Genomic DNA, 14,428 nt, shown 5'->3' on the forward strand with positions numbered 1-14,428 from the left:
AGCACTTTGCACACACACAGACACGTCCGCCTGTTTCCAGCTCACAGATAGTATGGGGACTCACATCTTGTCATTGCAATAATACCCTCTACAGACACAATCATGCTGTAGATATGATGGAGTCACCTGGTGCGCTGGAGAATCTAGCAATGTCCCCATCAGCTCAACAAAACTATTACTAAGACAAAACTGATGATAAATAAGAAGACTTTGCTTATTATGCTGGTATTAATTTTCCCCTTAGGAGCTAATTAAGCTCCTTCTTGAAGCCAGGGGCTTGAAATAAAGCCACGGCATATTAACTCTACAGGATCCACTCACATTTTGGGATATTGGGGGAATACGCAAGACGTATACTGGATTTTAATATGTTTGTCATCATCGTCACACCGACATCTGTTATCCCTGACAGTCAAGCATCAACACCAAAAAAATGTAAAAAATAAAACAGATTTCTTACACTTTTATTTCACTGTTAAGGTACAATCAAATCTCTTCCCATATTCACTATCATAAAAGTAGTCATCTCTGAGTGCTGCAAAATTATAGCATTTACATTTTTTGGAAATAACAGTAAAAATTATAAAATAGCAAACAAATAGACAATAGTAAGAAATGATAAACCGTGACGTATCGGACGGCTGCATACAGATAACATCTGAACAGAACGAAAAGGCTTTTATATATATACATATATGTATACATATATATATATTATCATGTGTATATACAGTTATTATTTCGGTGCGTCTTTATGCGCACCTTTTCCTTAGGCATCATTGTATAATGTACATGGATCCAGAAAGGTGTTTGGGATTTTTGGGCTAAATTTTGAACATGCAATATTAAGAGTTAAAACTGAAAAATTTTCAGTTAAAACAGACATAAGACAGATCATAACCCTAAATTCAAAATTCTATTCATTAAAAAATAATATTTGACATTTTCCGACCATACTTTATAATACTTACAGACTCGTTTTTTTGTTTGTTTGTTTTTTGCGTATGACCGGGATAGCTGGGTTAGAAATATACAAAATCATAAGAAGCAAACGACATTCCAGCATTCACACCTATAGTACAGAGTATAATTATTGGATATACTTCTATCGCTTGTATTTGGGCCACGTTTTACAAGAGCAGAACAAGCATCAGACATGTAGCAGCCTTTATTTCCACAACCACTCAGAAATACAGAGAAATATTGAGTACACCATTCCGCCACGGTGCCTTCTTAGATATTTCCGGCGTCATCTAGAAGCCAATATACATGATATCTCCATAGTATTCTCTACCGGTTGTTCAACTGAGACAAAGAAAATGATGTTGTATGGCATAGAGGGGGTTAAACCAGATAATTAGGCAACAATGACATAAATCAAAGGATATAAAGTAACCAAAGGTCTCTTTTTTTCCCCCTAAAAGTGTAATATAATGAAATGACAGCTGATCTCACTAGTTCCTTGTCTGTTACAATATTAAAGTTTCCGAAGCAGGTGAACACACAATTAGATATGTGGGGGTCTTGGATATTTCAAAGTGAAAAAGGTCCCGTCTGAGTCTCTAAGTGCAGCTATTTGGGGGCAATAGCAAACAATCTCTCCTTTGTCGCTTGCTGCTCTAGGGGGGGAAAAATTGTCATTTTAAAGGGGGAATACCAGAAATCCAGAAAATGTTGAAAACTTCCATCCTCCCATCAAATTGCCCTTGTCTATTTTTAGGTAAGCTCTGTCTCCTTTCTCCATTTGAATAAGAACACCATTGCTGGCTGCTTCTCTTGTCACATCCTGGTCACCCGCAAAGGCAGAAATCACCGGCCATCCATTCAACATCAGGCTCACCTGAAGTGTAAAAGAGTAGCGGTCATTATATGCATTCAGACATGTGCAGTAATTGGTATTCCGCAGGGGCAGGGCACAAGGTGGGCTGGGACAGGAAGGGGAGGGGGATCATATCACAGCGCATAGCTATTAGTGGAGTTTTCTTCTACAGTTTGGAAGGTTTCCAGATGTCCTCCAAGAAGATGCTTAGGGGCTCATTTATTAACTGATAAACGGCACTTTCGTGGCGTATATCAGTGGTGGATTTTTTTTGTACGTCATTTTGCGGCAAAAATCTGCCGGGAATAGGTTAGGCTGCCAGACACGTTTTACTCATCATTTTTCATGCCAGTTTTTGGCGCAGAAAACGGCCTAAAGGGGTTTTATTACTTCAGCAAATAGAATTTATCATGTAGAGAAAGTTAATAGAAGGCACTTACTAATGTATTGTGATTGTCCATATTGTTACCTTTGCTGGCTGGATTCATTTTTCCATCACATTATACACTGCTCGTTTCCATGGTTGCGACCACCCTGCAATCCATCACGATGGCCATGCTTGCACACTACAGAAAAAAAAGTGCTGGACTATGCGTACTACCGCAGTCCCAGCCACCAGAGAGACCTGCGTGTTTTCCCATATTGTGCAAGCACGGCCACCGCCGCTACTGGATTACAGGGTGGTCGTAACCATGGAGACGAGCAGCATAAAATGTGATGGAAAAATTAATACAGCCACCAAAGGAAGTAATATGGACAATCAAAGTAAATTAGTAACTGCCTGGTATTACCTTTCTCTACATGATCAATGCTCTTTGCTGAAGTGAGACAACCCCTTTAAGTCTACACCAGCAACGGAGATAGTGTAGGTTTAAGGCTACATGCACACGAACGTTGTTTGTTTCCGTGTCCGTCACGCTTTTTTTGCGGATAAGATGCTGACCTATTCATTTTAATGGCTTCGCAAAAAACGCAGACACTGTGTGCTGTCCGCATCAGTATGTCCGCTCCGTTGCCCCTGCAAAAAAAATTGTGCATGTCCTATTTTTTCCTAGTTTTTCGGACAAGGATAGGCATTATTACAATGGATTCGCAAAAAAAAAACGGATCTGCAAAAAAAAAAACAGATGCCATACGGAATTTCATCAGCTTTTTGGGCGGGTCCACAATTTGCGGACCGCAAAACACATACGGTCGTGTGAATGTAGCCTAAGTCTGTCACATGTCCTGCTGGAAGAAGCCTCTACATAACATTGGCACTTCCTTCCAGCAGTACAGAGAAACTCAACACCTGTGTGGAACGCACCGGTCTTAATAAATGAGCCCCTTAGTACATAACTTTGGGGTGGCCATTCAGCCAAGATAGCAAAGAGGGTAGGTTCACGTCACGTTTTTGCCCTCCGTTCAACATAGACTTTGAAAAAATAAAACTTTCAACAAAAAACGTATATGTTACCGTATACGTTTTTTTCTACAATGGAACTCTTTTATATATGTTTAACGGATAGCAAAAACGTGATGTGAACCCAGCCTTATACTTGTATTCTTTAAAATAATTAGAATCCTCATCACCAGGAAATAAAAAATTGGCTGAACCAACAAGAGATATTTGACTAAAAGAAGCAAACTATTTTTTCAATTTAAGGGTTGGCATTTGTTTATTTGCTGACTACTGGGATCGATCCATTATCTATCTCATTTCTGACCGCCTATCCATTCAAGTATCAATCCATCCATCTCTTATCTATCTATCTATATAACTATCTATAAGAAAATATTCCACAGCACTTCCCAAATGTGTGTCAAAAAGTATATTTCAAATCACCAGACAGCAAATCACTTTTTGCTACACATTTGGGAAGTGCTGTGGAATATTTTCTTTTATATTTTTGGAGGCTGAATCGTTTCCATTACTGCTGGCACCCCTATATTACTATTTATGCTGTGCTGCTCACATCCCTGTATTATATCTATCTATCTATCTATCTAGCCATCTATCTGTCAATCAATTATCTATCTATTTATCATCTATTTTAGTTTATTTCTATCAACCAATCTCTTATTTGTAAATATATCTTATATATGTTTATAAACTGTTTATCTTGTTCTACAGATTTCGTTCTTTTTCCTAACACACTATTTGTGCACCATTTTTCTGGTGTAGTCAGGGATGTTTCAGTATTTCTGAGAAATCTGTCTGCCTTGTTAGATAAAGTACTATGGTTACTTGTACAGTTAACACACTGATATCATAATGAATCTCTAATATATATATACAGGTGAAACTCGAAAAATTTGAATATCGTGCAAAAGTCCTTTCTTTTCAGTAATGCAAATTAAAAGGAATTGCATTAATGCAGCTTAAAATTCTAATTTTGTGAAAAGGTTCAATATTCTAGTCTCAAAGTTTCACACTCTAGTCAGCGAATTAACCCATACCCCCTGAGCAAAGGGGACCTCAAATTGAGACTTTGGGGTTTCATAAGCTGTAAGCCATAATCATCCAAATTATAACAAATAAAGGTTTGAAATATCTCGCTTTGCCTGTAATGAGTCTCATATGTTAGTTTCACCTTTTAAGTTGCATTACTGAAATAAATGAACTTTGCACGATATTCTAATTTTTCGAGTTTCAACTGTATATATATATATATATATATATATATATATATATAATATATATATATATATATATATATATATACTGTATTTTAGGCCTGAACCATGAAGCAGGACTAATACTCTAGATCATAGGTCACTTGTTCAAGGGTTAAATGATGAATGATGTAATATCTAAAGGTCCTATTACGTGCCTTTTAATGATGAAGCTTTTCTCACTGTAAATTCCCTGCTGCAAACTTTGAACTAAGCAGAAAGTCCAGATGTGCGCTTTCTAGACACAATATTAAATGACCAGCACATCAGATTATAAAAGTGCCTGACTCCAGAGACCCTCTGCAAGCACCTTGTAATATTACTTTCCTACTAGCAAGAAAAACAGTAAGTTACCTGTCTCCCCCCCCCCCCCCCAAATCCAAAGATGACCATCACTACACATTCATAGTGTTGTTCTCTACATTGTAGCTAACCTTTCCACGGCTCACGTTTACATCTGGCCTCAAAAACGGACCCATTAGAAGCCAAATACTGCGCCAGTTTACCACCTAAGCGGATACAGGTTATGTTTCTATTGATAGGACTTTGCCAGAGATGTATGTTATCTATGAGACTTGATGATGGACTTCACGTCATAACATGCCCATGTCACCGGGAACGATGCTTTATGATTTATCACACCCGGAGCGTAAATAGGACACATTAGCATATTATGTCTCATGGAACCAAATGCTGCTTGTTAGTGAACATATAGAAATGACAGATCAAAAGCAGCTCCATTAATATCTCCTGGACTATAAAGAAGATGTTTAAAAAAATAACACTCATTTTAGCACATCATTTTCACACCCTGTTTAAACCATCTTTTTCACAGAAAAAGGTAGAATACAGAGTGATGCACTGTTTGCATGAACTGCAGAAAGCCATATGGCAGATGTGGAGGTAATAAGTGCTGCATCCAATGTATGTGCCATCTTGTATGGGCTATACATTAGTTGGAATACAGAGCAGTATAGGCTGCGGCTAGCTCTATTTCCAAAGGGGTTAACCACTTGACCTGAAAAATACAGTGCTGCTGATGTCTAACAGTATTGTAAATGTGCATAGTTAGATAGATAGATAGATCAGAGAAAAAACAGCAGCATAGCAACAATGTAAGTGGGTGCAAATCCTTAAGGGTTTCAGGCAGAAAATCCGTAAATGATGCCCAGAAAAACAAATGATGAGGCAGCACTCCAATGTGGTGAAGGGTGCTAGACCCCTTTATTTCCCCAGTCGCTGGGAAAATAAACGGGTCTAACACCCTTCACCACATTGGAGTGCTGCCTCATCATTTGTTTTTCTAGATAAATAGATAGATTGATAGATAATAGATAGATCGATAATAGATGGATAGATAGATAGATAGATAGATAGATAGATAAGAGATAGATATATAATAGATAGATAGATAAGAGATAGATAGATAGATAAGAGATAGATAGATAGATAGATAGATAGATAGATAGATAAATAGATAGATAGATAAGAGATAGATAGATAGATATATAAGAGATAGATAGATAGATAGATAGATAGATAGATAGATAGATAGATAGATAATAGATAGATAGAGAGATAGATAGATAGATAGATAGATAGATAGATAGATAGATAGATAGATAAGAGATAGATAATAGATAGATAGATAAGAGATAGATAGATAAATAGATAAATAGATAGATAGATATATAGATAGATAAGAGATAGATATATAATAGATAGATAGATAGATAGATAAATAGATAGATAAATAGATAGATAAGAGATAGATATATAAGAGACAGATAGATAAGAGATAGATAGATAAATAGATAGATAAGAGATAGATATTTTTAACTATATATATATATATATATATATATATATATATATATAATTACAAATATGTTAACATATAATGATATAGGGGGTAGGCCCTCTTGTTTTGCTTGTCATCATGGCCATGCTTTACAGAATTTTTATTTATCAAAATAATTGTAGTAAATAATATAAAATCGAATTCATTGAAGTACGACGTAGTTACGTAGAATAAAGTAATTATATATTACTAGTTCTAACCTACCGGAATTGTTCTGTCTAATCAACTGTGGTCTCTCAGGTTCCTTGAGACATTTTATTTATTTTTTTCAGAAAACCTGATGCCGTTTTTGAAGCCAAAACCAGGTGTGGATCATAAAGGGATTATTAAAAGAGAAAAGCGTAAGGGTAAGACCACACCTTCAGGTTTTTTGATGCAGCTTTTGAAGCCAAAACCAGGAACGGATTAAAAAAATAAATAATAGAAAGATTATCAGACCTTGATACTTTCTCTTCTTTTATGATCCACTCCTGCTTTCAAAAACTGCATAAAAAAAAAAACCTGAACGGGTGTCAGCGCCCTAACAGGCACATACATCTTCTACTATTTTGTGAATCCACACATGGTTTTAGCTTCAAAACTGGTACAGGTGCCCTTACCTAAATGAATGAAATAAAGGTTGAATTCATACTTGCGTTTTTTTTTTCAGGGATAGATACAAAAAGAAGGAAAACTGTAAAATAAAAATACACTGTCCCTCTCATCTGTATCCACTCTGGTGTTAGGCACAATAAATTGTTTTAAAAACGGCATGTATGAATCCAGCCCAACCAGACGCAGACATAAGGAGAGATTCCGGCCTCACCTGAATAGTTTGTCGATTGTACACTTTCACCACATGGAAATTAAAGCTGTAAATCCCCTTTCTGGGGGATATGAAGGTGCTTCTTTCCGAATCAAAACAGTTTCCAATATTAACCAATACCTAGATTTCCAAAAACAAAGAAAATCAATTTTAATGTCATCACCAGTCACTAGAAGCCTAGAAATGTCAGGGGACATGGAAATTAATGAAAGGCCGTCAATTGTTTTCCCATATTCTGTAGTTATCTGACCTGTCACCTACAAAACTCAGTGTGGTTGTTACTGCTCAATATTTGCTTGGTGTGAACATAACTAGTGTCCATTAGTGAGAAATTATAATTTACAAAAAAGTGATTTAATAACAATCCAAGTAATATCTCAGAGGCTTATAATCGTTCTGCCTTGAAGACACTGAATCATTTGACACTATGCTGATATCTGGGTATATTTTATGGCACCGTAGGACAGTTCCGTATCTGTAGGGTGGAAAGATGTCAATATAAGGAGCAGTTTTTAGTTCAATTAGGTCATAAAGCCACCAGGGTGATCAACCTCTACAGGATAGGTTTATTGGTATTATATATGGCCTACCACTGGGGAGATCACACCATATCAATCATTGGGTGGCATTTGGTTGTGACTTCTGCACCGGTTTGCCCTTTGCACACTACATCTACAGATCCTATAGAGTAGATTACTCGGTCGTATTATTGGCCACTTCATCTCTCAATAGGAAACAAATGTAAAAAGTGACATTTATTTGAAGTCACTAGATAGACCTCCCGAACATCAGACAGACCAGATAACTGGATGGTATGATCATATTAGATGAAGTTCTGCTATCATAGGTCATTACAAGCTCTTTTTTGTATCAGAAACTTCATTTCACTTATGATTGACCTAGACGATATTCCAAATGTAAATCTACTATTAGACCTGATTTGCACGTGATCACTGAATGGGAGCCTACCACAAAGCCCGTTGAGGAACGTAGGTACCTGGCACCTCTTGCAGAATGTAAGCTCTCTGAAGGGGTGTTATTGACTCCTCTGAAGATATGGCTGATAAAAAACGAGTTCACAGCTCTTTCATCTAAGACAATTAGCATTTTCTGAATTCAACATTCCAGGGACATTAGGATCGCATGGTTCTGGATGTCCGAATGGCATGATCTTGTGACAGTACAGAGCTACTCATTAGGGTTATAAGGGCCGCATTACTCCCGTCAATCTACCTTTTGGCTATGTCAACTAGTTTTATGACACTGTTTAGAATAACATCAGCACATGCAGGATAACACTTTCTTAAACCACATGGATAAAGGCTAGATCTGAGAGCCAGGTGCTTCACATGAACATTAAAGCAGCAGAGATGACCATAAGCCCCTGGACATTGCTCTACACACAGCCTATGGCTATTCCCAAATTCTTTTTTCCTCTACATTTATTGTTACAGGATTATAGTTAGAAAAACAATAAAGGTGTGAGGCAATTGACTTTCTGGAGACATTACGTATTAAGTTGGTTTTGGTGTGGAATATGAGTACAAGGGTTGATTCTCATTTCAATACTTTTCCCTTAACACAATGCCATTATTTTCATGTCCTTGCCGTACATTAATAGGATGAACTAGATAGCTTGGTAACTTTTCTTCTGCGTAATTTACATTATTCTGCTGCACTACCCAGCATGACAACATCTACCTCCACCACCTGCTCCTCTGATAAGCATCACCATGACTTTCTATGACACATACTATAAGGGTAATGGCCACACAATCAGGTTTCCTGATGCAGTTTTGGAAGCCAAAACCAGGAGTGAATTCTAAACAGAGTAGAAGACCTATCTGTCCATTATACTTTCTCTCCTTTTATGTCCCACTCCTGATTTTGGCTTCTAAAACTGCATCAGGAAACCTGGCTGTGTGGTCATACCATACCTAACACAACTCCCACACTTACCTGGTCAAAGTATATAGTCATGGATTTGTTACTCATCTCAGAGGGCTCATGGTTGGTGTTCCTGATGGCAGAGAAAGCCACTTTGGCACTTCCGGAGCGCACAGAGATGCCCAGTGCAGTGCCAGTTGGGTCAGAAGTCGGGTTAGAGTCACAAACCACCAGGCATTTCCCCTCCAGAAGAATAGGTTCCGTTTCATTCTGACCATTAGTCATCCCTGCTAGCCATACCAACCCCAGCACCAGCTCCAAGATCCACATTGCTATGGAAGCTCGCTGGGTCGTACAGTTAAAAGACGAGCACTCTGAGATCCACTTGAGCACTCAAACACCTCAAGGTCCCCCTTAGCTTCCAAATCTCCTCCCTTCTGCTTCTTGAAGAAAATATAAATAGACCATCAACCTCTGGATGTCCAAAGAGCCTTGTAGTTTGCTCTTAATGAGCTACTCTTAAAAGGCACTTTACCCACTTAGAGGGTGCTCTCCAGTGTGTCCATTCACCACCTGCTTCCTCCACTCTTGCACTCCTCTCCTAGGACTGTATGGCTCAGTATTTTAGAGCTTGCATATCTTTCTTTGCCCAGTGCTGTGCCCTTGGATGAGCTCAAGACATAGTGTAGCTCCTGCCACAAAATAGATGCATCCAATACTACAGAGCAGAGCTCCAAGATGCACAGGAGAGAAGGTGGGGGCCAGTCTGCAACCCCTCCCTCCCCACTCATCACCAATCCACAGTCACAAGCCTTTACAGGGCAGCGAATCTTCAGCTGGGATGCATCCCTCCATGTGACAGCTGTGGCTTTGTTATAGGAGTCAAAGGCAGGTGGTGACTGCTTCTCTCTCATTCTTGCTCAGGTCTGAATATGGCAAATGGATTATTACTGCTGCATCTCCTTGCACTGCTGGCTATAAGGTAAGTGAGAGGAGCAGATAGCAGACACATAAAGCACAAGGAGATCTGTTCCTAACATTATGGGGAGCAGCAAATATCCATTTTCTTAATTCACTTGCTTTGACTCTAGAGTGTCTTAAGGTGTGCACAGAGATGAGCATTAGCCTTCTCTGTATTAAACTCATATGCATCACTTTAACATTTCATACACATGCAATGTAAAGGTACCTACTGAAAAACAAGCATGATTCGGGTATCCTTGGAAACTGTTAAAAAGACAATTCTGAGGATATTTGCTCACTGAGAACTAAACCTTTAGAACTGAGCACAAAAAATTGTGTTCTATTTATACACCAATAAATTTCAGATTTGGATTAATTCCAGACCTAAAGATTGCAAGAATCGGTTGCGTTATTAAATGGGTTTGAAGAATTCATAATATGCCTCTGCAGTATTAAGTAAACTAAATGTCCTTCTGATGAGCCATGCCAAACTTTCAGCAATCTACAGTACGGTGCAAAAGTTTTAGGCAGATGTAGAAAAATGTACGGTAAGTAAAGTAAGAATGCTTTTACATGTGAAGGAACAAAAAAGAAATCTAAATCAAATGAATATTTGGTGCCACCACACTTTGCCTTACCGTTTTTGAAGGAACTTGGTAAAGAGGTTGTCCCAAATATCTTGGAGAACTAACCTCAGATCTTCTGTGGATGTAGTCTTGCTCAAATCCTTCTGTCTCTTCATGTAATCCCAACCAGATTCAATGATGTTGAGATGAGGGCTCTGTGGAGTCCATATCATCACTTCCAGGACTCCTTGTTCTTCTTTGCTCTGAAGATAGTTCTTAATGACATTGGCTGTATGTTCAGGGTCCTTGTCCTGCTGCAGAAAGTAAAATTAAACTAATTTAAACTATTAACTTTTCTATGTTTGAAAGCATTCTTAATTTGCAACATTTTTTCCACACCTGCCTAAAACTTTTGAACAGTACTGTATGTGACGTTAAACTTCTTGTACTTTTATAGCTATATACAACTCTTATGGGCAGGAAAAACGTGTTACTACCAAAAAAGTTTGGACCATAGGGTTCATATGAACCAGTATTCTCTTATGTTTATATTGGTCTTGACACAAAGGAACAATATAAAAAGATACTAAACCTAACTTTTGTATCAGATATCTTGCAGCTACTTCAATAAAAATGCTTTTTATTTTTTAACCTTTATCCCACGGACATTACTTTAAATCCTCATTCACACGTGTTTCGGTCAGTGATTTTCATCAGTGATTGTGAGCCAAAACCATGATTGGAGCCTCCAAAGAGATAAGGTATAAGGGAAAGCTCTGCCCCGTTCTGTGTTTAGAGCCGCACCTGGTTTTGGTTCAAAATCACTGCCAAAAACACTGTGTGAATGAAGGATAAAGGGTAGTCTATGTAAAAGTCACACCCAGCCATAGAGAATGAGGTGGCCCAAAGGTTTCTCTGCCCCTTTTGAGGGCATCAGTGAGATGAGCAACACTAGCTCAGAGCCCCCTGTTACAGAATTTACACTGAGACCCAGAAGTTTTAAGTTCCACTTCTGGTTTCTGGTCTCTAAGAAAAGCAATAAAATAAGAATATAGTTATGCATTCATTCCTGGTAGATTTGGGCATATTAACCCTTCACATTCCTAACCCCATCGATGTGTTTGGCTGTGAAGGAGTTATGTATTTTTTGTGTGTTCCTTATAAAAGGATTAGCAGACTGTGTTTTATTCCTGCAATAACTCCTGGGTTTATATGACAGGTACCCTGATTTCAAGGACACATACAACTTCCCTGGGGCTTAACATCTTTTATTATAGCAGTTTTTTTTTTTTTTTTTTTACCACCAGCTGAAAGATTTCCAATATCCACCGAACGGCCTCCATTAACACTAAGATCACAGAGTGGAGTCTCAGATTGCTTTTGACTCTTCTCATTTTAGCATCTTCACTGAGAAATGTCACTTCAAAATGAAATACTGTTCTCCCGACATTGTAGGTTTTACCCATTGTAGGAAATAATGACAAACGTGTTATAATTGTCCCCTATGTAACATGTGAGGTGGCTGTACCATATTATACATCACCTACGTATTATATGCCTCTATCAAAAGCACCTAAAATACCCCATAAAAACAGTTCAATAAGGGTCCATTCACACATCCGCAAATGGGTCCGCATCTGTTCCGCAATATCGGGAACGGGCGCGGACCCATTCATTCTCTATGGAGCCGGAAGAGATGCGGAGAGCACACTATGTGCTCTCCGCATCCGCATTTCCAGAGCGCGGCCCCGAACTTTCGGGCCGCGGCTCCGCAAAAAAAAAAAATAGAACATGTCCTATTCTTGTCCGCAATTGCGGACAAGATTAGGCAGTTCTATGGGGGGTGCCAGACGGGTATTGTGGATCCGCAGTGCACTACGGACGTGTGAATGGACCCTAAACTTCGGCACTGGTCACGTGCAATTCTTGAACATATAAGGCAATGGGTGCAAAAACATCCCATCTAGTGCATGTTTTCTTTTGGTAAAAAATTTAAATCAAAAAGCATCAGAAACAAAAAATGCATTGTGTGTTGACTCCAATTGGTTACCAGTAGTGTTGAGCAAATCGAAGCTGATGAAGTGGAATTCGATACGAATTTCCGGAAAAATTTGACTCACCACGAAGCCGAATTTCCTCATGTTTCGTGGTAATGAATCGATTTTCCCTGAAATGCCGGTAAAAATAAAAAAATAAATCATACTTACCTTATCCATTTTGAGCGCAAAGAGGCTGCTGAGGGCACCTTGCTTGAAGATCCCGCGCAAAATCTCATGCGCGGTGACCGACCGCGAGATTTTGCGCTAGATCTTCATGCAAGATGGCCCAGCGGTCTTATTGCAATCAAATGGATGAGGTAAGTACAATGTATTTATTTAACTGAGTAACCCCTAAAATAATTTAATATTTATCTCAGATGAACGTGGCGTCTTAGGGGTTCAATGACGGGTGGTGGCGCAATCGCCGTTCCCTGTGATTGTACCCGCTATTTACAAAGAAATTAATTGTCACAAAGCGTATTTTTTAGTAAAATTCGGCGAAGCAGCCGAATCGTATTTTTCAGAACTTCCCTCTTCACTAATTACCAGCAAACCTACAGCATTAATAACAACTACGTAACTCTCCAAAGAACACAAATAAGAATACCGTCAAAACTTGACAGAAGCTATGCGTGTGAATCCAGCCTCGGGCCAGATTCACATGTGTCATATCTGATGCAGTTTTGTTGCTGCTTTTTAAGTAAAACCCATCATGAATCATAAAAGAAAGTAAGGCCACTTTTACACGGTCAGTATTTCACATCAGTTTTTATATACCCATAGCCAGGGCGGTACTTACCACTTTAATAGGTACATTTTTTAGAGCTGTTGCCACCCCTAGCCGTTGTCTGTATGAATATATGTCTATATAAATGCATGCAAGTATGTATGTATTCTTTGGGGGAGATTTATCAAATTGGTGTAAAGTAGAACTGGCTTAGTTGCCCGTAGCAACCAATCAGATCCCACTTTTCATTTTTCAGAGCTCCTTTGGAAAATGAAAGGTGGAATCTGATTGGTTGCTATGGGCAACTAAGCCAGAGCTACTCCCCCTTTGTGCCTCCATTTATGAGTGTATATAGTGAGTGTTCCTGTGTGCGTGCCAGCATGTAATCAGTGTGCGAACTTGTCTGTAGTAAATGAATGTGTGCGTGCCAGCATGTAATCAGTGTGCGAACTTGTCTGTAGTAAATGAATGTGTGCGTGCCAGCATGCAGTGAATGTGGTTATGTGTATAAAGATAAGGTGCATGTAGGAAGTAATGCTCTTTCTTTCTTTTTTTAATTAGTCTAGATATTGTAAGACATGTACTCTAAAGGGTACGACCACGCGTCACCACTGCGGTCAAGTACCACATGGACATACGTGCCACGGCTGGCTCTTCTTAAACCTTCAATACTGTGCGGCCATTACCAATACGGACAGACTAAACAGTGCGGTCTTCATTAGTTAATGTCCGGCCAGGCAGTACCCTGTGGTCGTACCCATATACATATGACATTTTTTCCCTACAGAGAAGTCTATGGGAAAGCAACTGAAAAAATGTAATAGCCAGAGCATGCTGCGATTTTATAAAAACGCCAAGGAAGCCAAAAACGCTCCGCAAGGCGTAAAGCACAAGGCCGGCATCCATGTTTTGTGGACCGCATAAACAGACATCTGAATAAGCCCCAAGTGGAACAGGTTTTTTCTGTTTGTTTTTTTGCCACTCGTGCTTTTCGCTGTGGAGAAGGTGTTATCAGAACACCTGAAAAAACACCAAGAGCTCCAGCATGTTGTGCTTTCGAAAAGAAGCCAGAAAGACAAAAAACATTACATAATGTAATTAAGTAA

The 14,428-nt window shown here is 38.8% G+C and overlaps 1 protein-coding gene across 1 annotated transcript; it reads right to left on the minus strand.

Moving 5' to 3' along the window:
- Positions 1-494: 494 nt before the first annotated feature.
- CBLN1 (cerebellin 1 precursor) lies at positions 495-9,663 on the minus strand. The gene is made up of 3 exons (XM_044270571.1): positions 9,100-9,663; positions 7,141-7,260; positions 495-1,840 (listed from the first exon to the last, which is right to left on the minus strand). Exons 1-3 carry the CDS (start codon positions 9,355-9,357, stop codon positions 1,643-1,645), a joined length of 576 nt encoding a protein of 191 aa, XP_044126506.1. The 5' UTR covers positions 9,358-9,663; the 3' UTR covers positions 495-1,642.
- Positions 9,664-14,428: the final 4,765 nt, after the last annotated feature.

This window comes from Bufo gargarizans, chromosome 10, assembly GCF_014858855.1.
Source record: "Bufo gargarizans isolate SCDJY-AF-19 chromosome 10, ASM1485885v1, whole genome shotgun sequence".
NCBI classification, from domain to species: domain Eukaryota; kingdom Metazoa; phylum Chordata; class Amphibia; order Anura; family Bufonidae; genus Bufo; species Bufo gargarizans.

Excerpts from the sequence above, each read along its gene's own strand:
- CBLN1 (XM_044270571.1), bottom strand. The coding sequence starts at position 9,357 with ATGTGGATCTTGGAGCTGGTGCTGGGGTTGGTATGGCTAGCAGGGATG. Across the intron at positions 7,261-9,099 it reads TGACTATATACTTTGACCAG|GTATTGGTTAATATTGGAAA; the intron begins GTAAGTGTGGGA and ends TTGGAAATCTAG. Across the intron at positions 1,841-7,140 it reads ACAATCGACAAACTATTCAG|GTGAGCCTGATGTTGAATGG; the intron begins GTGAGGCCGGAA and ends TTTACACTTCAG.